General features: G+C 38.5%; 1 protein-coding gene across 6 annotated transcripts in view; it reads right to left on the bottom strand.

Moving 5' to 3' along the window:
- Positions 1-25,797, bottom strand: part of USP15 (ubiquitin specific peptidase 15) — a 133,598-nt gene that overhangs the window by 26,851 nt on the left and 80,950 nt on the right. For 3 of the 6 annotated variants that reach the window (XM_032769682.2, XM_032769684.2, XM_032769687.2), the window contains exons 7-8: positions 15,186-15,269; positions 9,630-9,774 (exon numbers count right to left, since the gene is read on the bottom strand). In XM_032769682.2, coding sequence (XP_032625573.1) covers positions 9,630-9,774; positions 15,186-15,269 — 229 coding nt within the window. Of the gene's footprint in view, positions 1-7,651; positions 7,823-9,629; positions 9,775-15,185; positions 15,270-25,797 lie in introns of all 6 variants that reach the window. The other 3 variants (XR_004372219.2, XR_004372221.2, XM_032769683.2) reach the window with 2 other exon arrangements.

The following is a 25,797-nucleotide window of genomic DNA, read 5'->3' as shown; positions in this document are numbered from 1 at the left end:
TCATCTAGCTAAAGACAGGATGGTAAATTTGGAATGTCAAAGGGTTTGATTGTGCAGACAGAGCTGAACACGGAGTGTAGTCAACGAAAGCAAAAGGATAACAAATTAAGTTTCAATCTTTATATTATTTGGACTTGTGCCCATGTTTGTTATTACTAAGTGATTTTATCACTTAATATAAAATTTTGTTTTGAAATGCTGCAAATGCAAGTCACCTCAGCTTTCCTGGATTTGCTGAAACAAAATATTTACTGATTGAAATGCATTTGTTTTAATTGTAGAATGCTATTAGCATTTTCAGAATTCCCTTTTCACTGAGAAATCTTGGAAGCTTGTGTCTGCTGGAGATTTTACTTTGTAAATTATGCCTACTCTTTTTTGACAAACCATTTTTTGCGTCTTATTTTTTTGTTGGTTTGATGGGGTGGGTCTACACTGAATTCTAATTGAAAGAAAGAATGAGCTCTCTCTCCACAATCAATCCAAGTAAGTAGACGATGACAAGACAGACCTGGGATTTCTCAGGGTTTTTTGTTAATTAGTTTTGTTTTAGTATTTCAGAGCCAATAACTGACAAATTCTTGCAGGATCCAACTTAAGAGTTTGTAGATGATAGTGAATAAGGAAGTGTTATTTACCCCTTCACACAACACAGGAAACAGTTGTCACTCAATGAAATTAACAGCCAGCAGGTTTAAAACAAAAAACATAAGGAAATACTTCTTCAAACAAAACAGTTAACCTGTGGAACTCATTGCCATGGGATGCTGTGAAGCCCAAAAGTACAACTGGGTTAAAAAAAGAATTAGATAAGTTCACGAAGGATGGGTCCATCAATGGCAATTAGCCAAGATGGTCAAGGATGCAAACCCTGCTCTGGGTGTTCCTAAACCTTTGACTGCCAGATGCTGGGACTGTATGACAGGGGACAAGTCACTCAATAATTGCCCTGTTCTGTTCATTCGCTTTGAGGCATCTGCCATGGGCCCTGTCAGAAGACAAGATACTGGGCTAGATAGATCATTGATCTGATCCAGTACAGTCCCTCTTATGTTCTTAGTTCTGGTTTAGCTGAAGAATTAGTAAACATATTTACACATACTGCCTATTAACCGATATCTTTAACTTGATGTGCACAGGACTGGAAGGGATCTCCTGGATCATCTAGTCCAGTACCCTGCTGCAGGCAACCTTGTCATATAATCCCATTCATAAATGTATCCAGTTGCACCTTAAAACTACTTTGGTTGTTTGCCCCAACTATTCGTTTTTTGGAGGCTTTTCTAGAACCTCACTCCTCTGATGGTTAGAAACCACCTTATTTCCAGCCTAAATTTACTCATGGCCAGTTCATAACCATTTGTTCTTGTGCCAACATTTAGCTTAAATAGCTTTTCCCGATTCCTGGTGTTTACGTCTCTGATGTACAGAGTAATTATCAGGGCTCCTAGTTTTCAGTCATTTAAAACCCCCAAATTCTCCAATAACTGCCCCCCAGAAATTCACATTTTTCCACAATTAAAATGAAACACTGAACTTTACTTTCCCTAGCCACAATATATATAGGTATCAGCTGAACACAAGTTTTATTGCTATATTTAAAATCTTTAAGAAAGTAACTTCGAAGCCTACCAGTGCCAATCATTATAATGAAATAAAATATAATTGCAATGTGTATTTCTTACTTATACCAAATACTTCTGTCTGTATTCTGTATTTTCAATTTTTTTTTAATGCACAAAAATAAAGTGAAAACTGCTTTTATATTAACATCACTCACTTTATGAATTAGTCCTGGTTGTTAAAACAGAGTTGCAGCATTCCAGCCACATTTTCGTCTTTCAGACATTGGTGCTGAGCACAGAAAAGAACCCCAAGTTGGCTGAAACTTCGTTCCATGTCAGCTGAATATACAGTCAAGTTGGAGGAGAACTACTGCATGTTTTGCCAGGTTGGGAACGCGATCTTCAACAGCCACACATCAGAAAATAAGATCATCAATGTTTCCAAACACGTCCTTGACAATCCCTAAATACACTAGCCATTCCATGTTGCATTCTTCAGACAGCTTTAATTGTGGTTTCAGTTTCATAATCTATAGAAGCAGCAACTATTTGTTTAGGAGCCAATGCATGAACAGCATGGAGAAAGTCAATTGCTGGTTGTTTATTTTTTAGGTTGTACTGTCTCAGTTTATCAGCAGCGATTTGAGCAGCTGCAGATCCATTCGCATTATCAGTTGATGATGTAAGATGCTCCAGCCACGAAATTATGTCGGTTGTTTTTTCGATCACAGCAATTGAGTTTCCTTTCAGGTCATTGAGAAGGTGCTGTATGTCCTCTTCACAGAGAGTTGGTAAATAACGGGAATAAAATCGATCTGATTTGGGAATGGCATTACCTCTCAACGGGCTTGCTCAAAAAATCTTGGGACAAGAGGTAAATCAATTTTATGCAGAGGAACATCTTTTACACACATTCAAACAAAATCTGAAAGTGACAGTGTCATGCTGTTCTTTGACAGTTGTAAAATGCTAGAATGATCTAGTCACAGTGCAGTTTCTTTACGGTCATCGATGGCCCTGCTCTTTCAGCCTCTTGCTTTAGTTTATTTTCATACAGCTTATGTTTAGCGCTTTCCATGTGTTCTAAAATTGTCTGCATTCAAACCATCTACAGCCTTGTTGCATCCATTGCTGTAAACGTTAAATTTGTCTTTATGGGTGATTTTTAAAGTTTTCAGCATCTTTTCAGAACTTTAATTATTCACGTCTGGAGGCTGAAGTGAAATTTGAGATGCATTAAAACACAAACCCCTAAACGGCATTGAGTAACCTCTATACGCCAAAGCAGTTTATTGGTGTATGTTTAGCTATGTAAATTTAACATAATCAAAAATCCACCACAAGAGGGGGAGGTTGTGCAAATTCAATAAGTGACACTGGTACTTTCAGTAAAATTTAGTTTATATAGGTTTTTATTTTTTCACAAATAGTTAAATCTAAAGATTCTCTGTAAAAACGCAAATTCTGTGTTTTTGTGTGGCAAAAGGATTTCTAGGATCCCTGGTAATCATATCACTCTCTTAGCTTAAACCAAACTCTTTTAGTCTTCTCTCATATAGGCTTTCCAGTTCTTCTGGTCATCCTAGTAGCCCTTCTCTGCACCTGTTCCACTCTGAATTCATTTTTCTTGATCATGGTGATCAGAATTGCACACACTATTCTAAATGAAGTCTTACCAATGCCTTGTACCCTACCTCTACTGGAAATACCTCATCGGAAACGTCCTAGTATTCCATTTACCTTTTCAACAACCATTTCACATTGGTGACTCAGTCTTCCTATGGTTCATGTCTTTCTCCTCCACCACTTTCAAATAATGAGCCTCAGTTTATAGCTGAAATTCTTGTTATTAGGCTCTTAAGTACTGTTAAATTTCATCCAATTTATTTGTCTCCATGCCTCAAGGTCATCCAATTCTTTCTGTATAATATTCCAATCCTCCTCTTTATTGACGATGCTTCCCAGCTTTGCATCATTGGCACCCTTCATTGGCACACTACTACTTTCTGTGCCAAGGTTACTAATGAAAATATTAAACAAGATCAGTTCCAAGACTGATACTTGAGGAACTCCACTAGTAACCCCCCACCAGCCAGAGAATTCTCCTTACAGGAAAACCCATGTCTCCCTGTTAGCCACTTCCTTAACCATCTTACAATTTCGATCCTAAACCCCATATTCTCTAGTTTAACTAATAAATTTCTCATGTTTTACCATATCAAGTGCTATAATGAAGTCCAGACAGATTAGATCTACTGCATTTCCCCTTAAATATACTTCTTATTCTTGCTCTTTTTCAGACATATGGTACCACATCCAATTTGAGATATTTATTAAAAATACTCACTACTGAACTTGCAATTTCATGTGCCATTTGTGTCAGTATTTTAGGATGGATATTATCCAGCTCCGTTTTGAGTGCATTAAGCTCTTTGAGTTTTGCTTCCACCTTGAATGGGGTCATTTCCATTTATATGCACTCATTTCCATTAGATATCCTGCCTTTGCCCCCATGTTCTACGTTGTCATTCCTATTGAAAACTGATTTAAAGTATTCATTTAGTTTTTGGGACGTTACCTAGATCATTAGTATTGTGGTGGATTTTGCATATTTTGGCTTATCAGTTGGTTGTGGTCAATGATGAAGAACAGTCAAACCAAACCAAATTAGTACCAAATCCAAATGAAGTCTTTTACTTACTTCTTTGTAGACAAATAAGTGGGGATAATATTTCCTCTTTGGCTCCCTAAGGGAAAAATCCAGTCCCAATACATAATGCTATGCAGAGTATCCACAAAATCCAACTCCTTAAAGCAAGATTTCTCACAGATGTGATATGAACTAGACACATCATGCATAACAGATCCCTCCCAATTTGCCTGGTAAGAAGCACTGCCTACGTGAAAGACTATGTATTCTCAGGGAACATTCACTCTCAGATTAAATCACAAAAATTCTAAACAAGAGTCACACTAGAATTCTGTTCTAAATTAGTGGGAAAACCTTCCCTCCAAGCATGCACTTTCCAATCTCTTTGATTAAACATATGAACAGAACTTTTCGGGGAAGGCTTTATCTAGAGTCTCTCGTCTACTGATCCAGTTAAGCAATAGTAGCTAAATGAACTGATAATCAAAAGAAATAAATAAGATCTCCCTTTTCTCTCCATCTGTTTGCAATTGTAGGGTTGTCTGGGAGTTCTTTAAAACATCCCCCCCAAACATGTGAAATTCAAAATCTGCTACCTGTTGTCTTCTTTGAGAAGTCTCACCACAAGTCACTAGGGTGTTCTGAGAGCTCTGAGAAGAAGAAGAAAGTTCTCAATCTTTCCTTCAGGGTTACTGCTCTGAACAGAGATCTGTCAGTGTGGCCATTAACTGAAGGCCTGGAGCAACTCTGAAGCATAGAAGGGTAGCAGTAGCACAATTCCCCTACAATAACTTCGCAATACTCCCCTCCCCCCGGACACCTTTTTTTTGTCAAGACCTGTACAATTACAATACTATGAAATTTCAGATTTAAATACCTGAAATCACGAAATTTATGATTTTTAAAATCCCATGCACATGAAATTGACCAAAATGGACTGTGAATTTGGTAGGGCCCTATTTATAATATCCTCTGCTTTAAACAATTCCATTGGAGAAATGGACTAAGTAATCTTTATGCCAATCTTTCTTTAGTGTGGTCTTACTACTGATTGTTGCAGCCTTCACTGAGAGATGGAAGATTGAAGTAGCAGAGTATTTCAAGAGTAACTTCACTTATTTGCATTTCTGTTTATTTCACATTAAGCAGGACTCTTGGGAATTCATAAAAATAAAGTATTTATGAAATTCAATTTCTGCCCATTGAGTTTCAAGTCTGAAGAAACTCTCTCCAAAAGTGTTCTATGCATTCTGACCTTTTACTGTACATCAGTTGTTATTTGTTAGATTTGCATTTTGTGAACTCAATAGCCCATGTTTTCTTATTGATATATTTCTTATTGAAATTAGCGTGCTCTTTACTACTGTCATGTTTTCTGGGATCCTGCTAGTATTTGATACATTTCAATTAAACAGGTCTATCATTAACTCTTTCAATGCTGTGGCATTATCAATAAACAAAGAATTCAAAAAAATCAAGTTAATCACTAATAAATACTGCATTTAAAACTTGCTACTGCTCTCTTGGGTCTCCATCTTCTTGAGGAATGTTTAAAGAGGTTGTGACTGTAGCTGAAACTAACCTGTTCGAAAATTCTAGTTACCAGTTCACACTATATTCAATACCTCCACAGGGCTGCATATGCTTTGACAAGTAGCTCATTTACATCCATAAGCAACCATGTGATTTTTAGGACTGAGGGTCTAAGGATTCAGTTTGCAAAGAAGAGGGAAAGAAAGTCCAAAACATAATCAACAACTATTAAGCTTTCATTTTTTGTATAGTCTACAGTAAAGTGCTTTTAGATCTACAGATAAATAGAGCTATATGTATAAAGGAATATTTATATTGCATATTATATTACTCATTTTTTATTCTTAGTCTTTTTGCTTAAGATTGTGTATATGCCTAAAGTTACTGTATAGGAATGCTTTTATAAATATAAAAGATACAAACAAAATACGTTTAAAAAGGAAACCATTTTAACTACTTATTTTCTTTTAATCTTTTATTTTTATATAAACATTCCTATCCAATAACTTTAGGCATTGCACAATAGCAAGAAACAGACTAAATCTTTCATACTGACTGTCTCCCAATCAACACACTCATTCCTTTCTTCCTAAAACAAATTAAATAGCTTTGTATCTTTCCTGAAAAATCAATCTCTATCTTTTACTGGACCAACTTTCCTGGTGGAAGGGCAGAGCTTTCAAGCTACACAGCATTTTTCTTCAGATCTGTCCTCATCAGATTATGATTCTTCTTTTACAAGAGTGTTTTTTTTTTTTTTAAAGGGGGTGGAAAGTAGAAAGATATTATATCTAAAAAGTTTTAAGAGAAAAACAAAAAAGTAGGAGCAAAACCTATCCCTGGATTTTAAGTTTTCATTAGAAGTGATCAGCAAAATAAATTTTCATATAGACTATTCTAGAATAATTTCATGGACAGATACTAGCACTTAAGTAGTTAAAATGTTAGATACTGTTAAAGTAGGTAACAGGTATTGGAGTGTAGGCACGTCTATGCTACAAACTTAAATTTCCTAGGTTAGGCTGACTTACAGCCACTGCTGTAATTAGTCTCTGAACATGACAAGCATGACAGCCAATAGTCAGTGTAAGCGGGTGTAAAGTAACCCCCAGTGTCTACATGGACACTGTATTGCCTTAACTACACCGACATAAACCCTTGTCGTGGAAATGGAATTATGTCGTCGGCGTATTAGGGCACTTACATCGGCAGAAGCAAAGCTGTAGTGTAGACACTGGTATAATTAGGTCGACGTAAATTGCCTTACGTGGACCTAACTCCGTAGGATAGACCAAGTCAATGTCTTAGCAGGGTTACAGTTTTATTAGTATTTGGGCTTATTTCTACCACAAATCACAAAAAAAATACTAGTCTTGCTAAATTTTTATTACCTCTCACAGCTATAAGTAGATCAGCTCCCATTCCTTTGGCAGCTAATATATTCCGAAAAGTTCCTGACATATTAACCTATTCACTCAGAAAGAACAGGATAATTATATAGATGGGAATAAAAGGTTAAAATAATCCAATAGATGTCAGTTCATTATCTGACTCTCAAGCCTTTATTCCCATGTTCAATCTTGTTCAGAAGAACAAAAATTCCTAAGTTATTCCAGCTAAGTTGAAAGGCATCAATATCCTCAAGAAATTCACCAGAAGCTTTAATTGCGTGAGTACAGACTTTAAAGCTAACCTTCCCCAGTGAAAGGGTTCTACTCATGCCAACACTGTAACAAGAGGCCAAAATAAATGCCTTTGAGGCAACATAAAAGTGTTGTCTTCAATAAGAGGTCACCTAGAGGTCGTGCACTGTACCGCCAGTAGGGAGATTGGGGTTATATTTCCTGTTAACTGATCTCTGGCCCAGCAGAGGGTGGAAGCACCATGAAAGCAACATGCTCACCTCCTGGGAGTGGAGGGGTGTGGCTCACAATGCTCAATCATTTTTCACATCTGATTATAATGAGGCATTGACAGGCTACGCAGAGTTCCATCTAGTTCTCCTCAGGAAGGATGGCTGCGAAGTAGGACTGAGGGAAAATCCTTGCGCTTCTTGCACAGGAACAAAGGAGTCCTCCACCCATCCCCCAAGAAAAGAAATAAACAAGTACTCAATAAGATCAAAGATAAAGCTATCTTCTGATTAACACATATAATACTATCTTGTAAGTCAGTGGAAGCAAACATATATCCTGTTTTACAAATTGATTCATTAAACAACTAAGTTACCTGAAATACAAATTTTAATATCTGATTCTAGACCTACCAGATCAAAAATAGTCAGTCCCAGAGGCTCACATTAGATGTCTCATGAAATATGATAGGAAATGTCTGAAAAGGAAGGCTACTCTAATTCAATAACCACTTTCCAGTCATCCAGACAAAACAAAAATTCAGATTATACTGATGGGAAGCGCTGGAAATAAATGTAATAAGGTGTTTGGGGTTTTTTTGGTTTTTTTTTTGGCATGTATGGCAAAATTTTAGCTAGCTCCTAGTTTACTTAGTTCTATCTAAGATTATTTTATGTTGATGTCATTGTTCTCTCCCCTCCTCTCCAAAATTTCAGGTGCAAGTGGTAATCCAAGTGGAGTGCTAATAGTGCAAGGAAATATCTAGGAAGGTACATATTTGGTGGGAGTAGAGAAAGAAGAATCACCTCATCTGGGCATTTCTAAGTTTGTATAGGAACCGCACGCGCACACAGGCACAAGCCCGCCCCCTGGCCACCCCAGCAGCTCTTCCCCTCCATTTTAAAAAATTTCATAACTAGTTACCAAGTTTATTTTATTTATGAGAAGAGTAGCACAGTGGAGTCTGAGCAGAGAACTGAAGGTCAAATCACAAATCTGGAAATAATTCTCTGTGGCTTTGGGCAAGTCATTTAAACTCTGTCTCAGTTTTCTCATCTATAAGATTCAGATAACACAGCACCTGTTTAGCTCACAGTACTGTTGTCAGGATTATATGTAATGTATTTCAGAAATGCAGAGAAATACAGGTTCTTTCTCCCCAGTAGGGCTGCTAGGCCATTTGCAGATGTCTGGGAACCGGGTGGGGTTGGGGGGGTAGGCAGCCAAGCAAATGGCTGGCACCTCCTTGTGGCGGATGTTCAGTGCAGGTACTCCATAGGGAGGGCAGACAGTGACCAGATAAATGGCCAGGTAAAGGACATAAAAAAAGAGATCCTGGATAAAGGAACAGAACAGAGGAAGGGGTTCAGGGACTCCTATGATCAGTATGGCAGGGAGCCAACCCCTTCTGTTCTCATAGCCCTCCTTAACCTTGTTATGAGGCTGATGGATGGTAATGTCCAAGCCATGGGTCAGCTGGGAGACCTGGATGGAAACAAAAGGGGGCTGGTGAAAGCCCCGGAAAACTGAGTTGAATAAGCATGGATTAAACAAAGGGGGTCTGGTGAAAGCCCCAGAGAATTGATTTAAATAAGCATGGATTTGCCTGTACTGTACACTTCATCTGCTGGGTAGTCCCAGACATCTATATAATAAAGTTGCGGCCTGATTAAACCCATAACAAGTCTCCTGTCCTCCTTGCGGTATACCCAGACAATTAGAATTTGTTTCCTTCTGCACCTCGTGCTTTTCACGAAGTGCCAAGCAACAGAGTGCAGAATCCTATTCAAGGGATCATTTGGGTTACTTAGGATCCTACTCAGGGTTTCCCTTTGCAACTGGCTCCATGTGTAAAGCACAACATTAGGGGAAACAGTAGAAACAAAAACTAAATTTCCCCACATAACAATCTGTGCTATTTTCTCAAATTTTATAGTGTTCTGCCAGTAACCAAGTGTCTCAATGCAAAATACAAAAATACTAATTTCCAAGTAATAAGTCAGGCTCACTTTATTCTGAAGCACCTACCTGAATTGCTGAGTTCATGAAACACGTATTTCCCAAGTTACTTAGGCCACAGAGGCCAGGCTGCTCATTGTGTCTTCCTGGCTCTGAGTAATCATAGTTCTTATAAGCAGTGTATGATGGGAGGCAATAGTTTGAATTTTTCACACTGTAAGAAAACAAAACATTTTTCACAATGCAGTCACATGACCTATAATGCTTTAATACAACCAGTATTTTTGGTAATTATCAAATAAGTTATCTAAAATTAAAAGTAACTATTGTTAACTAGATATCTTCTTAGAAGCATTTAACTTTGGAACTTATCAATCTTAAATCTCAGTCAAAAAGAAAAGGAAGATCTCTTTCCCTGAAAGCAACCAAACATTTTCATGCACTGAAACAACCAACACAGACTACTGTTGTATCTCTCTACCCTTGATTTATAGGAGCAGCTTCACAGCTCACTCCATTCTTCATTGTTCCATCAAATTTAAAACACTCAGACTTTAGGCACCACCAGCAGCAATAAATCATCTCATGGATATCCTTTCTGCATTCTGCTACTGTAAGAGAGTGAGGACAGCAGAAACTGGAATGAAGAGTTGTGCTTTGGTTACAGGTGAGAGCTGAGATTTCCAAGGCCACCGTGACATCACTGGCTTGATGCATGAGAAATTCTATTTATAGTTTCACTGCTAGGACAGCACAATCCAGCATTCAAATGCGGGAAAAAGCCTGGAGTAATAAGGAATGCACAAAATGCCTTCTAGCAAGTACATTCCAACTTCAAAAAGCTCCATCATGTACCTATCTAGTGAGACTGGAGGAGACTATATCATAACTAAAATGTTAGCTAAGTTAAGGATAATTTATTACCGTATGACAGAAAACAAATACTAAATATAAAACCCCCCAGTAAAACAAACATATTTTAAAAAACTGGAATAGTAAAAGAGCCCAGTAAAACAGCAAGTTTTATCTTACATATAGAATTTTTTTAAAAAAAAATCAAGTAAAAGATTAAAATTCCTTAAACTGTTTTTAGTTACTAATCATATGAAATATTTATGATAGCAGCTTTGGATAAGATTCAAGAGCATTTCTACAAACCTCAATTATTTCACATTAGGCTAAACCTGAGAAAGATTTTGAAGGTCATTTGCTAAGAAAACACATGACAAGGAAAGAACATGCAGTGCAACGAATTAATCCTCATAATCATAAAAATACAAGTGGGTGTCGGTGGTTTATGATTTACCCTGGACACTTTTTAATTTAAAAAATATCCCTTAAGACTTGTATTCAGTATACACAATTTAAATGAGTTCAAGATGAACTCCCACTTTCAGTCCTCCTCCGTACATGTATCTATTTTAATTCACCAGTTTTTCTGAGTTAATCTGAAAGTATTTCACTACTGATGAAGAAAACTAATTTTAAAAAAGTCTGCTCTCTTGAACATTACAAAGAAAAAATTAGAGAACCTCTCCTTCCTCCAAGACACACATGAAAGAATCAAGTATACCTCATATTTCTTAAAAAAAGCTCTTCATTCCCTTAGACATAGACACTAAGGGAAAGCACCTTGCATCAACCTGAGACATAATGCATACATAAGGGTCATAATATTAACAGTATAAGTAGCATTAAAATAGCCAGAAATCTTCTAGATGTAAATATCAGTCTTTGTACAGACTAAACCATATGCAATATTTTCTCTGGATTACATTATTTTGTAACTAATTTGTTATATTAAGATACAATTAATCAAATGAAGATAAATTGATACTCATTTTTTGTTTTAACATGAGAGTCATGCAAGGTGATAACATAGCCTTTTGTATTTTGTGGTACATACTACTAAAAATTATATGGTAAATATAATATTCCTGTGGCAACATAAAATAAAATGAAAGTATTCCAAAAGATGAAATACACACAAATTCAGGTAAGCTGTCAATGCTGAGCTGTTGTAAGGAAAATGCATCTGTCCTAATTTATTTCTCCAAAGGGGAATCTAGTTCTGGTCTCAATTCTGGCCCACAAAAGAGAGGTATGTTCTAGTGGTTTGGAGACCTTTCCTCCCGAGGCAGGGGCGGCTCCAGGCCCCAGCACGCCAAGCGCATGCTTGGGGTGGCAAGCTAGGGGGGGGAGGGGGCGCTCTGCCGGCACCATGAGGGCAGCAGGCAGGCTGCCCTCGGTGGCTTGCCTGCGGAGGGTCCGCTGGTCCCGCGGCTTCAGTGGACCTCCCGCAGGTGTGCCTGTGGAGGGTCCGCCAAAGCCGCAGGACCAGCAGACCCTCCACAGGCAAACCGCCGGAGACAGCCTGCCTGCCATGCTTGGGGCAGCAAAATCCCTAGAGCCGTCCCTGCCCCTAGGTCAGTTCTGCTCAGTGATCCCCATTTCCCCATGGTGGGAGTGCTCTTGTAATTAGTGCAATGCCTGTGCTGCCTGATTTAATAAACAGTCTGGCAACAAGTGTGGTAAAGTCTTTTACAACCATTATTGCAGCCAATAAGCTTCAGAAGACACTGGGAACCTGGTTAGAGTAAATCCCTTTACTTCTTGAGATGAATGCTGTGTACACTTGGGAACCATGAATTTTCTTGTGATATGTACTTTGCCATATGAAGTTTCAACAGAATATAAGAATATAACTTCCATATTGGGTTTCTAGGAGAGGTTGGCAGAGATTCTGTGGGCTCACTAGCAGAGGGTTAACAATGGAGTGCCATCAAAAGCCACTAACCTGAATGATTTCCCATTCAAATAGAAGTACCATAGAATAATGCAAGGGCTGTAGCCCAGGGGTACCAGTTTCCCAATTTGGACCTCAAATGCGCTGTAACTAAGCAACAAATCACCTGAGGATGGACATGAAGTTGCTGAGGGAGTAACCTCCATGAGGAGTCTGGATCTTCATAAATGAACAAGTTCTGCCCTTAGAAGGTGCTCTCTCACTGACCGGAACAAAAAGGCAAGACTGGGCAGTAGAGACGGAGGAGAGGAGGGTTCTGGGGCCCTGAAAGGACTGACAAACATCCACAGAGAGCTCTCAAAAAGGTAAGGACACTGGAGACAGTGTTTTATTATTTTTATTATTTTTTCATAGATCTCTGTATTTCTCGTGCTGTGTCTATGAGTAAAGTGTGACTGATTTATGAATTCCTTTGCAAAGTCTCTGTCCTCCTTATTTTACCTGTCACAGTTTCCAGTGGATGAAATAGTACTCGAGAGCACCCCCAGCTTTAATGGAGCACTGGGGAACATGCAATTGCTACTCGGGAGGATCAGCACTAGTTCTGGGGCCTAAGCAGTTACATTGAACAGTCCCATGGCTAAGGGTGTGCGTGTGCTTGAGAGTGTATCTAGAAGCTCTGAGTTTGAAACAGTGACTGGAATCCGGGATTGAACTGTTGGGCCTATTACAGCAGCATCGTAAGCATCCACAAGGGAGAGTTCAGCCAGGATTGTAAGGATCTCTCTCCTTTTTCAGGTTTTAGTATCAAAATAGTAAAAGACTGGAGTATACTCTAAGTTTAGAGCAGGATTAACAGCAAAGTCAACTCCACATTTCCATTTAGCCCTGCAACAATCATCTTCCCAATACTATTCTTATGTATCTCAAATTTAACCTGAACAAGTTTCTAGTGGTAAAACAACACTTCAGTTTCTACACTCATTGTCTCTTTGATACGTCTGCTGACATTTTGAACAAAAGTGCCAGCACCCTGTAAATGCCTCACAAGTAGGAAGTGATCGTCGACGACAATCCCTCTAGGTCAAGGATGATCTCTTTTACAGGTTTTATATTTCATGGGTGACTGAAAAGTCCAATTCTTGAGCCACAGGCTCATTGGCAGACATTGCAGGTGGTGCTGGAAGACTGGGTTGGGCCGAAATTGCTCCTTAACTGTTGTCTTTCCTTTCTCTTCTATTGTTTTTCTGCGACCAGGGCAAGGCAATTTTCCTCAAAAGTGGATGTTCCCTCTCTGACAAGTCTTTACCAGTTATCCTTATCCTGGGCTGCTGTCTCTCAGCGTGCACTGTCGATGCCACTTCTCATGATGTTTATCTTGAGGGTATCTTTAATGTGTTTCTTTTGGCCTCCTCATTTCCTTTCTCCTTTGGCAAGCTGAGCATACAGCAGTTGTTTTGGTAAGCATATATCAAGCATGCGCACACCGTGCCCACTCCACCTCAGCTGGTGCTGGATAATCAGGGCCTCAACACTGAAGATGCTGGCCTCTGTGAGAACACTGACATTAGTGCAACGATCCTCCCATTTTATGTTGAGGATCTCCCGTAGAAAGCGCTGGTGCTGACAGTCCAGGTTTTTCAGGTGTTTTCTGTAGGTCACCCAAGTTTCACAGCCTTGGAGAGTTGGGATTACCATCCCTTTGTAAACTAACAGTTTACTATGTGTTCTGATGTTGTGATTGTTGAACACCCATTGAGACAGTCTGCCAAAGGTAAAGCTGGCACAGCAAATTCTGTGCTGAATATCGACATCTATGTCTGCCCCCTGTGAGAGATGGCCGACAAGATAAGCAAAGTATTCTACATTTTCCAGTTCTTCTTTGTCAATACAGATCTTTCTTGCTGGGTCTGATGACTGACTGAGGACTGTCTAGTGGAGAAGTTTTGTTTTGCTGATGTTCAGAGTTAGCCTTAGGCTTTTATAAGCTTCAGAGAAGCAATTAAAGTCTGTTTGAAGATCCTCCTTTGAGTGTGCAACTACAGCACAATCATCTTACTGCAATCTCACCTGACCGCCCTGGGTGACCCTACCAGGAGTACAGGACTCCAGACAGCATTGCTCTTAGGATGTTAAGTATATGCAAGTTTCACCACCACATCAAGGTGGCAGCCCAAGGAGAAGAGGAAGTGATAGAGACAATTTTAAAGAAGCACATTTTAAAGAAAGATTAAAAGTCTGTGTTTTCACTGAGCATCTATTGTTACAATATCCAAACACAACAATCCTTTTTATGCAATGATCTCAGACTTCTAACATCAAGGCACAACAGTAGGTAGACAGACTATCAATGTGAACTCAAGGACTATAAATCAGTCTCACCTGACCATTATATCTTCATATTGCAGTGGTCTCAAACCTGTGTGTGATGTTGTCCACTCTAATACAATCCACAGGGATTTTTTGGGGGGGGCGGGGGGGAGGAGGGATTGCCTCCCTTCACTTTAAAGGTCCTTTAATTTATTAGTTTCTCTCAAATACATCAGTACATTTTTAAAAATGTATTTAACATGATAAACTCTAAAGGAAGTCTTAAGACACTTTCTTATGGCGCTCAATGTTCTTTTTAGTCTCATATCTGTTGAACAGTATTATATATGAGTCACCCAAGCATCTTTAACAGAGTTTCACTTCTTCATATCATGTTTATACAGCACTCACACTAAGAAGTACTGACCAATAATAAAGAAATTACAACCAGAGCACTGTCAAAACAAAACTAATTCCCTAACTTAAAAAGTAAAAAAACAAGGTCATTTTCCAAATCATATTTGGGAGATTTCAATTAAATAAAAAAATTCTTAAGATATGTTGCTTACTTTCTGTTGTTGATGTTGTTATAATTATTTGATAGAGATGGAGAGATCTTTGGTAAAGCTGAAAAATTGGATGCACCTGGGGACCTTTAAAAATATGAAAATGTTAAATTAGATAAAAATGCTGAGATATTAAAATTAATCATGAAAAAGAAAAAGCTAACAGATGAACAATGTATGTAAATAAGTATGAAAAAATAAAGTTCTTATGAGCAGAGCGCTAATTATTCAGGATAATGGCTTCCAGATTCAAAATGCATCTTCTTAAAATTAAAATGGATTATTTCATAACACTTCATGTCAAACTTTCATATCACACCAGATATCACAAAAATTACTAAAATAGGCCAAAAATGGCCTATAGAAAAAAAATGCCAAAAAGTTGATCAGCCTATACGAACAAAATAAAGCAGATGCATTTTTCTTCTAAAAATTGGAACATAAAACCTTTTATAGGCTGTATTAATTTCTAAATTTTAAAATGGCTTTTGAGATGAGATATGAAAGTGTCATTTGTAACTAAAATAAGAATAATGTTTTAAAAAGATAAGTATTCCCAAATTAGTGTAAATTCAGCCATTTAAAAGCAACGTTGTACCACTTGTTAAGAGGTTCTCCTTTTACTGACTGATGGACATTAACAGAAATTGTGTGAGACGCAAACATCAGAAAATATTTCATGTTTACTCAACGCCAAGTCAAATCAGAGCATTATGTTCTTTGCACATTATCTAAACTACACATACTTTTAAAAACTATCAAGTTGGAGTTGTTGAATGTTTTCAATAAAGAAGACTCCTTGAGTTGTAACAATTACATGTAATTAATATACAGCATAATCTTACTGTTTTTCCTTGATTAAGTATATGGGCCCAACACAAAAACCACTGAAAACCATGGAAAAATCCTAACTGACTTAATTGGACTTTGCCTCAAGCCTGGCTCCCCAAGATTGCTTAGTACTATGGCATGCAAAAGTTAGGCAGAAGTAGTCACAAATATTATGTGTTCAGATGTTCTCTGCTTTCAAAAACAAAATGGCTCATAGCAGACATTCTGTTTCAAGAATTCTCCATGTGAGATTTGATACTTACTTAAAAATATTTAATAAACAACTAGATCCTAATGCTTCTAAGCAATAAAAGCATAAAATATGGCCACTGGGAAAAGAAAATTTTACTTTGTGAAAATACCTTTGGCCTTCTGATATTATTATGTACTCTTCCCAGGATATAATTTAAATCACCTTCTCTTCTTTGGACCATAAGAACAGCTATCCTGGGTCAGACCAATGGTCCATCTAGCCCAGTACTATCTGACAGAAGCCAGTGACAGATGCTTCAGAACAAATCAACAGAACAGGTCAATTCTGAGTTGTCCAGTACCAGATTCCTGTAGTCAGACATTAAGGGACACCTGGAGTCTGGGGTTATGTCCCTGACCGTACTAGCTAATAGCCATTGATAGATAAGGTAATGGAGGATAGGTCTGATTATTTTTTGAACCCACTTAAACTTTTGGCCTTCACAATATCACACAATGCACAGTCTACCTGTGGAACTTGTTGCCACGGGAAGTTCTTCCTTATGTTTGTTTTAAAACTGCTGTCTATTAATTCCATTGGGCAACTCCTGGTCATGTGTTATAACTCACAGAATATCAGGGTTGGAAGGGACTCAGGAGCTCATCTAGTCCAACCACCTGCTCAAAGCAGGACCAATTCCCAACTAAATCATCCCAGCCAGGGCTTTGCCAAGCCTGACCTTAAAAACCTCGAAGTAAGGAGATTCCACCACCTTCCTAGGTAACCCATTGCAGTGCTTCACCACCCACTTGCTGTTTGCTTTTTTGACTGCCCCTGCACACTGCATGGATGTCTTCAGAGAACTATCCATGATGACTCCAAGATCTTTTTCCTGATTAGTTGTAGCTAAATTAACCCCTATCATATTGTATGTATAGTTGGGGTTATTTTTTCCAATGTGCATTACTTTACATTTATCCACATTAAATATCATTTGCCATTTTGTTGCCCAGTCACTTAGTTTTGTGAGATCTTTTTGAAGTTCTTCACAATCTGCTTTGGTCTTAACTATCTTTATCAGCTTAGCATCATCTGCAAACTTTGCCACCTCACTGTTTACCCCTTTCTCCAGATCATTTATGAATAAGTTGAATAGCATTGGTCCTAGGACTGACCCTTGGAGAACACCACTAGTTACCCCTCTCCATTCTGAGAATTTACCGTTTATTCTTATCCTTTGTTCTCTGTCTTTTAACGAGTTCTCAATCCATGAAAGAATCTTCCCCCTCATCCCATGACAACTTAATTTATGTAAGAGCCTTTGGTGAGGTACCTTGTCAAAGGCTTTCTGGAAATCTAAGTACGCTATGTCCACTGGATCCCCCTTGTCCACGTTTGTTGACCCCTTCAAAGAACTCTAATAGATTAGTAAGACATGATTTCCCTTTACAGAAACCAGTTGACTTTTGCCCAACAATTTATGTTTTTCTGTGTGTCTGACAATTTTATTCTTTACTATTGTTTCAACTAATTTGCCTGGTACTGATATTAGACTTACGGTCTATAATTGCCGGAATCACCTCTACAGCCCTTTTTAAATATTGATAATACCTTACCCAAAGGATTCCCCCCAAGAGCCCCCAGAAGCCAGGGACACCTTCAAAAGGACCTCTCACTGGGAACTCAGTCCCTCACTGTGGATAGAAAGTTTTCATGGTGATTGGCCGTACCTGGGGAACACCAGGCAGTGCTTGGACCAGGATTCTGGCACCAGCTGAGGAGTGTGGTCAGTAGTAGCAATCAGAGTCCCCAGCCAGGGGCCCCAGATAGCCCCTTGTATCCAGAGTTGCCAGCCAGGGACCCCCACAGATATTCCCTGGGACCTAGCCCCCAGGGAACCCTGGCCAGGAACCTGATACCCCTCAGAACCCTCGGTCAGGGAATCTCCACCATACATTTACTATCAGCTTGGGAACCCCAAAGTGGCCAGAGAACCCCCAAAAGAACCCTGCACTGGGATTCCCTCACTGCCTGCCTAGGACCCCAACTTGCCCTTCAGCAGGATCTGCCATGCCGTTTGCCTGGGACCACATCCTCCTCCCAGCTGGACCACCTGATGCTTTACAGCAGGACCCCTCACACTCTGCTTCCCTGGCATCCCCTGACCTAGAGCTGGGGATCCCCCTGACAGCTCTGTGCACTGAGCATGGCAACAATCCCAGGAGCCAGTGGGGGAAGTCCAGACAGAGAGACCCTGGCACAGTACCACACACCCTCTATCACCCTCTCCTGCCTCCCAAGAGAAACCCACCCCAGCTGTGCTGCAGCCACCAGATCCTCAGTGATATCCACCTCCAGGACCCATAGCCTCAGGATTGGGCACATCAGAACCAGCCCCCAAAATCTCAAACCTCCAGAACTCACCAACCTGACTAGGGTACCCCCTGCCCAGTCACCCAGAGGACTCCTCCTACCACAATGCCCCTGCCGCTCCAGCTGCAATCTCTCCACACAGACACCTCCTCCAGCAACAGTGTTACCTCACAGTGTCTGATAAATGCATAGAAAGTTATCACTGCCGCTGGCTGGCCAGTCACACAGGCAGAGGGAGCCGTGGGGGATGCCTCTTTAACAGGAAAGGAAGGCATAGAAGGCCAAAGTAGGTAAGAAATTTCCATGCCCTGTCACTAGCAAATAATGGTCACCCAGCGGGAAACAACCCCTTACAGAGCCCATTTGTCATGAGGTTTGGGATATTTCTGGACCCTCGCCACACTCAAGAGAGAATTCCTCATCCTGTGCCAGTTGGAGAAAATAAAGGGGTCCAGCCAACTCTCCTGTTACCAGCTCGGAACCACTGATCCCCGAAACAGGGGGAGGCCTCTGGCTTTGATGAGTATTAAATATGTGACTGATCTCTTTCACCGGCAAACATTTTAACAGAGATAAAGGAGGGAACAAATACATTATGTGAAGGGAAAAATAACACTTCCTTATTCACTTTCTCCATACCATTCATGATTTTATGGACCTCTCTCATATCCCCGCTTAGTTACCTTTTTTATAATCTGAACAGTCTCAGTCTTTTTAATCTCTCCTCATATGGAAACTGTACCTTATCTCTAATCATTTTCATTGCCCTTCTCTTACGTTTTCCACTTCTAATATATCTTTTTTGAGATAAGGTAATCAGAACTGCATGTAGTAGTCAAGGTGGGGGCATACCATGCATTTATACAGCAGCATTATGATATTTTCAGTTTCATCATCTATCCCTTTCCTAATGGTTCCTAAGATTCTGTTAGCTTTTTTGACTGCTGCAGCACATTGAGCAGATATTTTCAGAGAACTATCCATGTTAATGCCAAGATCTCTTTCTTGAAAGATAATAGCTAATTTAGACCCTATCATTTTGTATGTATAGTTGGGATTGTTTTCCAATGTGCATTATTTTGCACTTATCAACACTGAATTTCATCTGCCATTTTGTTACTAGTCTCCCAGTGTAGTGAGATCCCTTTGTAATTACTCACTGCTGCTTTGGATTTAACTATCTTGAGTATTTTTGTATCCTCTGCACATTTTGCCACTTCACCACTTTTCCAGATAATTTAGGAATATGTTAAACAGCATAGGTTTCAGTACAGATCTTTGGGTGACCTCACTATTTACCTCTCTCCAGTGCATCAAAAGCAATAAATAAATACACAGACTACATGCACAGGAAAGTTATAAAATATTATGAATTTAACTTCTCATTGACTATTTAAGCTCAAGTTAAATCAAAAGTGAAACTGTTTACACTCCAGTTTCTTGAGATCAAGTATTTTAAAGGGAACTTAGAGACAAAGTGAGCTGGAACAACTGATTGTTTATTTTCAATTAAATTTTCAAACAAAAATTTGTAATGTGTATGGTATTTGACCACATAAATACTATTTTGTTTTTAAGAAAGAGAAGCAATCTGTTACAGTTAATATCTACCAAATAGTCAAAGTAATCCCACTCAGTTTTATAAGTAAATTTTGATTCTAAATAAGATAGCAATCAGAAAGTTTTTATATTTAGATGAGAAATGTTGTCCATATTCTAAATATCTATATAAAAACATGTATTTGCTACGAAATAATGTGACAGCTTAATATGACACCTTAGTAAGTCATACTGCTCTGCGACAGGCAGCTAGCTGAAACATTCTTAGAACTGTTTACATTCTTGCTGACACTGATAAGCTTGAGTACTAAGAAAAACAGAAAGCAGTTATGGCACTTACAGCATTCAATACAAAGCAAACTACCTTTTCACAAACTCTGTAAAACAATAAGTGGAGAATTATTTCATTATCACTTTTCTAAATGATATCAAACTAACAATGGAAAGTACAAAAAGATCAATCATAGGATTGCAGACAACAGCGTTCACAGGTCATTCTTACTTTTAATTTTCACTTTTTAAAATAAAAGGTCCTATAGGAATGGCAAAACAGGTCTACTAACAAATACAGTAAGCATGTCAAACATTTGCTGTGACAAAATATGTTAGTTCAACTCTCCCATTTTAACTATAATATAGATTCCAAGACTAAAGGCATTTTCTACATAGTGCAGTAATTTAAAAATATGGCACACAAGAAATTTTGACTGCATTGTTTTAAAGCATGTTTGTAAATGTTTGACTAAAGAATATGCACTCAGACCCTGCAGCGATAAGTAGAGGGTTGAGAAAAAGAAAAGAAGGAAGTTGCTTTGGTTTGAAATCAGGGCATCTTTTAATGTGCTAAAGTAACATCCACATTTTCTGTAAAACAGTATTATAGCAACTCCCTTAAAAGATACTTGACAATAGTCAAGGCAGTTTACTATTTAAGTCAATGCAGCAATTCTTCTATATAAGAACAGAAAACCAATTATTAAACTTTATTCGTACTCAACTGAATTCTGAAACTTTAGCTGTTACAGAATGAAATATTTACTATGGGTATATTCAAGAACATACTGAGCAATGTGAAATGGATGACATTATGATCTTTATTTTACAAAATAAAAGAGAATGCTATTCAACAACAAAAGGAAGTCATATTGTCCTTACCTATATCAGCCTCATGTCTGTGATATGTTTATTATTTTAGCTAGAAAGTAGCTCCAAATATTAAATATATATATTTGTTTAGGCTTATTTTGTTAGGAGATGAAGTGATAATTTAATAATTGGTGCCTTAGGTAGTTCTGTATTCTTAAGATGCCAATAATGATTAAAATAAATTGGATACTGGATAGTGTTACTTTCATTTTAAATAATGTGCTCCATTTAATTTTATCCTTTGACTTTATCTGATCAAACAATATCCATTCAAAGTCATATGAACATTTGGTCAGTCAACTGGCTAAACAGCTATTTCTAATTTGAATTAAGTTCTAGAGCTTCCCAACTCACTGAACTTTTTGCAAGACACTGGTCTCCTTACAAATATTGAATATGATTTCAGAGCTTACAGATTCTGTCTCAGACATAATTTTAAAAGATTATTCCAAATAGCTATTTAGAACTTACTGACTTTTTGGGTTTTGGTTGGCAATTAGTCTCCTCACTACCTTCAGTGGGCATGTAAAATTTATCAGGTATATTTTGATGCAGAGGTGTAGTATCTCTGATTCAAATTAGTTTGATCAGGAATCAGGATGTAGACTAAAGGTTTCAATTATTTCTTGTAATACTGGCCATCTTTTATTTAGATCTTGTATAAAAAGCATAAGGTCATTAGCGTAAAACGAAACTTTCTTTTCTGTTCCTAATACACTTATTCTCTGAATTTCTTCAGTGTCTCTGGTTTCTTTTTTTTTTTTGCGCTAATGGTTTGATAATTAAAGCAAATTAGTAAAGGTTATAAGGGTCACTTTTCTTATTCCTCTCTATAACAATATCAGCTTAGTCTTTGAGACATTTCCCCAAATACATGCTTTAGGATTTTTGTAGATTACTTTCAGAAGTGGATTAAAGTGTTCCCCAAAGTGCTCTAAATAAAAATGGGCATTCTACTAAATCAAAAGTCTGTTCTGCATCCATAGCTAAAAACGCAGGTGTTTCTATTAGAGCTCTCAGAATCCTGTAGCATATGTAGGAGTTTTTTTGTTAAGGAGCTTCTTCCTTTTAGAAAGCCAATTTGGCTTTGGCGCACTAATTTAGGCATTATTGTCTCTAATCTGGATGCTAGTAGTTTAGTTAAAATCTTACTATCTATATTTATTAAAGAGATGAGCCTATAACATGCTGGATCTGATACATCCTTATTTGGTTTAGGTATCAAACTGCCGTATATACTCAATCAAAAACAGTTAGTTTATAAGCCGACCCCCCAAGATGGATAAATAAAGACAGTTTGTTTACCTCGAGTGTCCACAGGCACAGAAATAAACCTAAGTACACAAAGTGTCCTGGCCCGCCAGCTGTTTACCCTGATGCGCCGGGACAGCAATCAGTGGGGAAATTGGGGGTGGAGTGTGGGGGGTGGAGAAGGGGGAAGAAGCTGTGGGTCAGGAAAGTAACCCCTGTGCCCACCCTCCACACTCTCCTCATCCCATCGCTTCCCACCCTAGCTGGGACGGGCCAGGGGAGGACGTCTCTGGCCTGGCTGGAGTTGCTCCTGCAGGCAGGAAGGCGCGGCCACAGACTGCCAGCCCCAGAGCTGCAGCTGCTTCGGAAGCTGGAGGGAGAGCAGCACGGCCAGAAGTGGAGAAACTCTGGCTCTGCCTCTTCCCTTCTGGCTCTGTTGGCTTTGCTGCCTCTCTTTGCCCCCTCTGTTGGAGGAGGGGTTGTGTCCCACCTCTCCCTCTCTTTACCCGTTCATGAGCCGACCCCCTTCTCTGATGCCTCCCTTTTTTACTAAAAAAATTCAGCTTATGAACAAGTATATACGGTATATCTGATAGAAGTTATTTTATTAACCACACTATTACCCAAGAAGACTGAAATACATTAGCTAACAATGGAGAGACTTGTATTTTTAAACATTTTATAGTATTCAGGATGGATACATCTGGTGCAGGACTTTTCTCTGATTTTAGTAATGCAATTACCATCTCAATTTCTTCCTGTGCTGTTGGGTATCTACTACTCATTATACGAAAGCCTGGGCCGTTTAAAACCAGTCAATATACTAGTTCTTAATTCTTCCATGTTTACATATTTGCTAGTATAGATCTTTCTGAAATATTCTGTTATTATTTTGTTAATCCCTTTTTTTGTTTTTTTGGAGTATTCCACTTTTGTCCTTAACATAGGGTACGGCTGTTCTGGCTTTTCTGTAAGAAATCCGTCTGGGATTTGTTTCCCCTTCAAAAACACGTGTGTTCAGCAAGAGAGCTGTCTGTTTTTTCTCCCCTGTTATTAGCGCTTCTAATGCTTTTTTGTCAATCTCTTGAAGCAAGTCTGCGTTAAGTCAAATAATATTGCTTCTTCAATCTGAAAGTTTGTTCCTCTAAGTCTACATGTTCTTATGTCTTTTTTTCCAAATGACAATTATATGAGATAATACGTCCCCTCATTATTGCTTTAAAGGTCGCCCTCAACTAGTTTCTGGGAACATTTCCTGCAAGGGATTATCTTCAATATAATAATCGGAAAATTTTTGTTTTATTCACAAAGCCTATGCCTTTTAACAATATATTACTAAATTTCCATCTTCTCTCTCTCTTACTCCTGAATTAGACTTAATTGTCAGGAAGACAGATGCATGGCACGAGATATAATTTAATACAATTCTAACATTAAAAATTTCATGTAAAAGAACTTTTGCTATACTAGGATAGATCAATTTTTATACATTTTGGCAATTTTGGAGTAAAAAGTGAAATCCTTCCCATTAGAGAGTAGGAACCTCATATATCTATCATGTCCTATTCTTTACATGTTGACTCCAGTATTTGAGCTGTTTTACATGGAGCTTCTCACCTAATTGGTGATCTACCTGACATTAGGTGAAGACAACAGTTAAAGTCATCTGCACCTATTATCCATGAATTCTGAACTGTTGTAATCATTCCAAAAATATTAACCAATGAGCTATCCTCATTTGGAGCACAGATGTTACACACTGTAACCCTCTACACATCCCTGCACCAAAACTCACCTGTCATCTGGGTCTGTTTTGATACTTTCACATTCCCTTGCTACTTGCTTACTTAGTAGTATAAACACCCTTCTGTTTCAGGAACTGTAAGACGTTCCATATATATGAGATGGCCATTTCCTTTTAAGTTTGATTTCTTCTTTTGTTTTGAGCTAGTTTCTTGAAGCACTGCCACTACTACCTTCTGCTTTTTCAAAAGCAGAAAGTACCTTTCTTACATGTTTAGTGTTTTAGTCCCCTAACATTCCAGAAGCACCAAACTGTTCCCATTTCTTTATCAATTTTTAAATATTTTCTGGTATTCTTAATATTTACAAAAACTTTCCTAATATTCATCCCTGTGCTATTATTTGTTGAAAAGTCCTTAACTTCACTTCTTGACTCCTTTTCCTGTTTACATGGGGTTAGAGATGCCCATGATTCTTTACCATGTCTTCAACACCTATGGATTCGTGCCATGGTCTGGGAGTTCCAGTCCTTTTATCTTCAAACTTCTTTTAGCAGAGACTTTCCCTTGAATCTTTGGTCTTCCGTCCTTTTTTGCCGTACTCTTCCTTCCATGCTTTCTTTGCTGATTGTTCTCCTCTCATTCTTATCACCTGTCCAGCCCACCTCAAATGTGCATTTCCAGCCAATTCATCTTCTCCCTAATTTCTTTCATGCATACTCATCTACCCTCTGCTTGCCTGGCATTCTACTAAGAATACTGTTTTCTACTACCGGCATGATCTGTTCTTCCATCTCCGAAAGACTCACCATTTCGAAACCATAGAGTAGGCAGGGACAAACACATGCAGCATACACTTCTCCTTTATTACTTAACTGCCTGTCCTGCAATACTCCTGTCATCTTTTTCAATGTCATCCATGTACATTGTTTTCTTTTCAATTTTCCAGATCTCCCTCTGATGGCATTAAGTATACTTCCCAAGTATACAAGTTCTTTCTTCTGCCTCAGCTTCTCTCCTGAAACTTCAAACTATAACTTCTTCCACATTCCCTATTTGCATGGCTTCCATTTTCTTTGTGCTTATCTTTAAACCATGGTCTTCAATCACAGATGAACCTCATTCGAAACTCTGGATGCTAAAGTTATATAGAACATCAGTAGGATTCAATAAGTAGGGTCTCGAATTGTCAAACATGACAGGCAGAGAGAGATGGCAAAGCAACATCCTCTTACCTTGTAATCCTGACTGTAAGTCTGTATAAATCTGAGGGAATTCTGCGCTAAAAAAATAAAAATTCTGCACATAACATTTTAAAAATCTGCAAAATTCTGCAAATTTTATTTGTCAAAATAACACTATATAATCACACCAGTTTCAATTTTGGAAATTTATTTCAAAATACCTGTCAGCAAGTATGTCTGTAACAATACACACACACACACACACACAATTTCCCCAGGAGTAGAGAGTTGCAGAAACTGCTACGAGAGCCCAAACAGACACCCCCTCCCTCCCA

This window comes from Chelonoidis abingdonii, chromosome 1, assembly GCF_003597395.2.
Source record: "Chelonoidis abingdonii isolate Lonesome George chromosome 1, CheloAbing_2.0, whole genome shotgun sequence".
Classification (NCBI taxonomy): Eukaryota; Metazoa; Chordata; order Testudines; family Testudinidae; genus Chelonoidis; species Chelonoidis abingdonii.
This window is presented reverse-complemented; position numbering and strand designations above follow the sequence as displayed.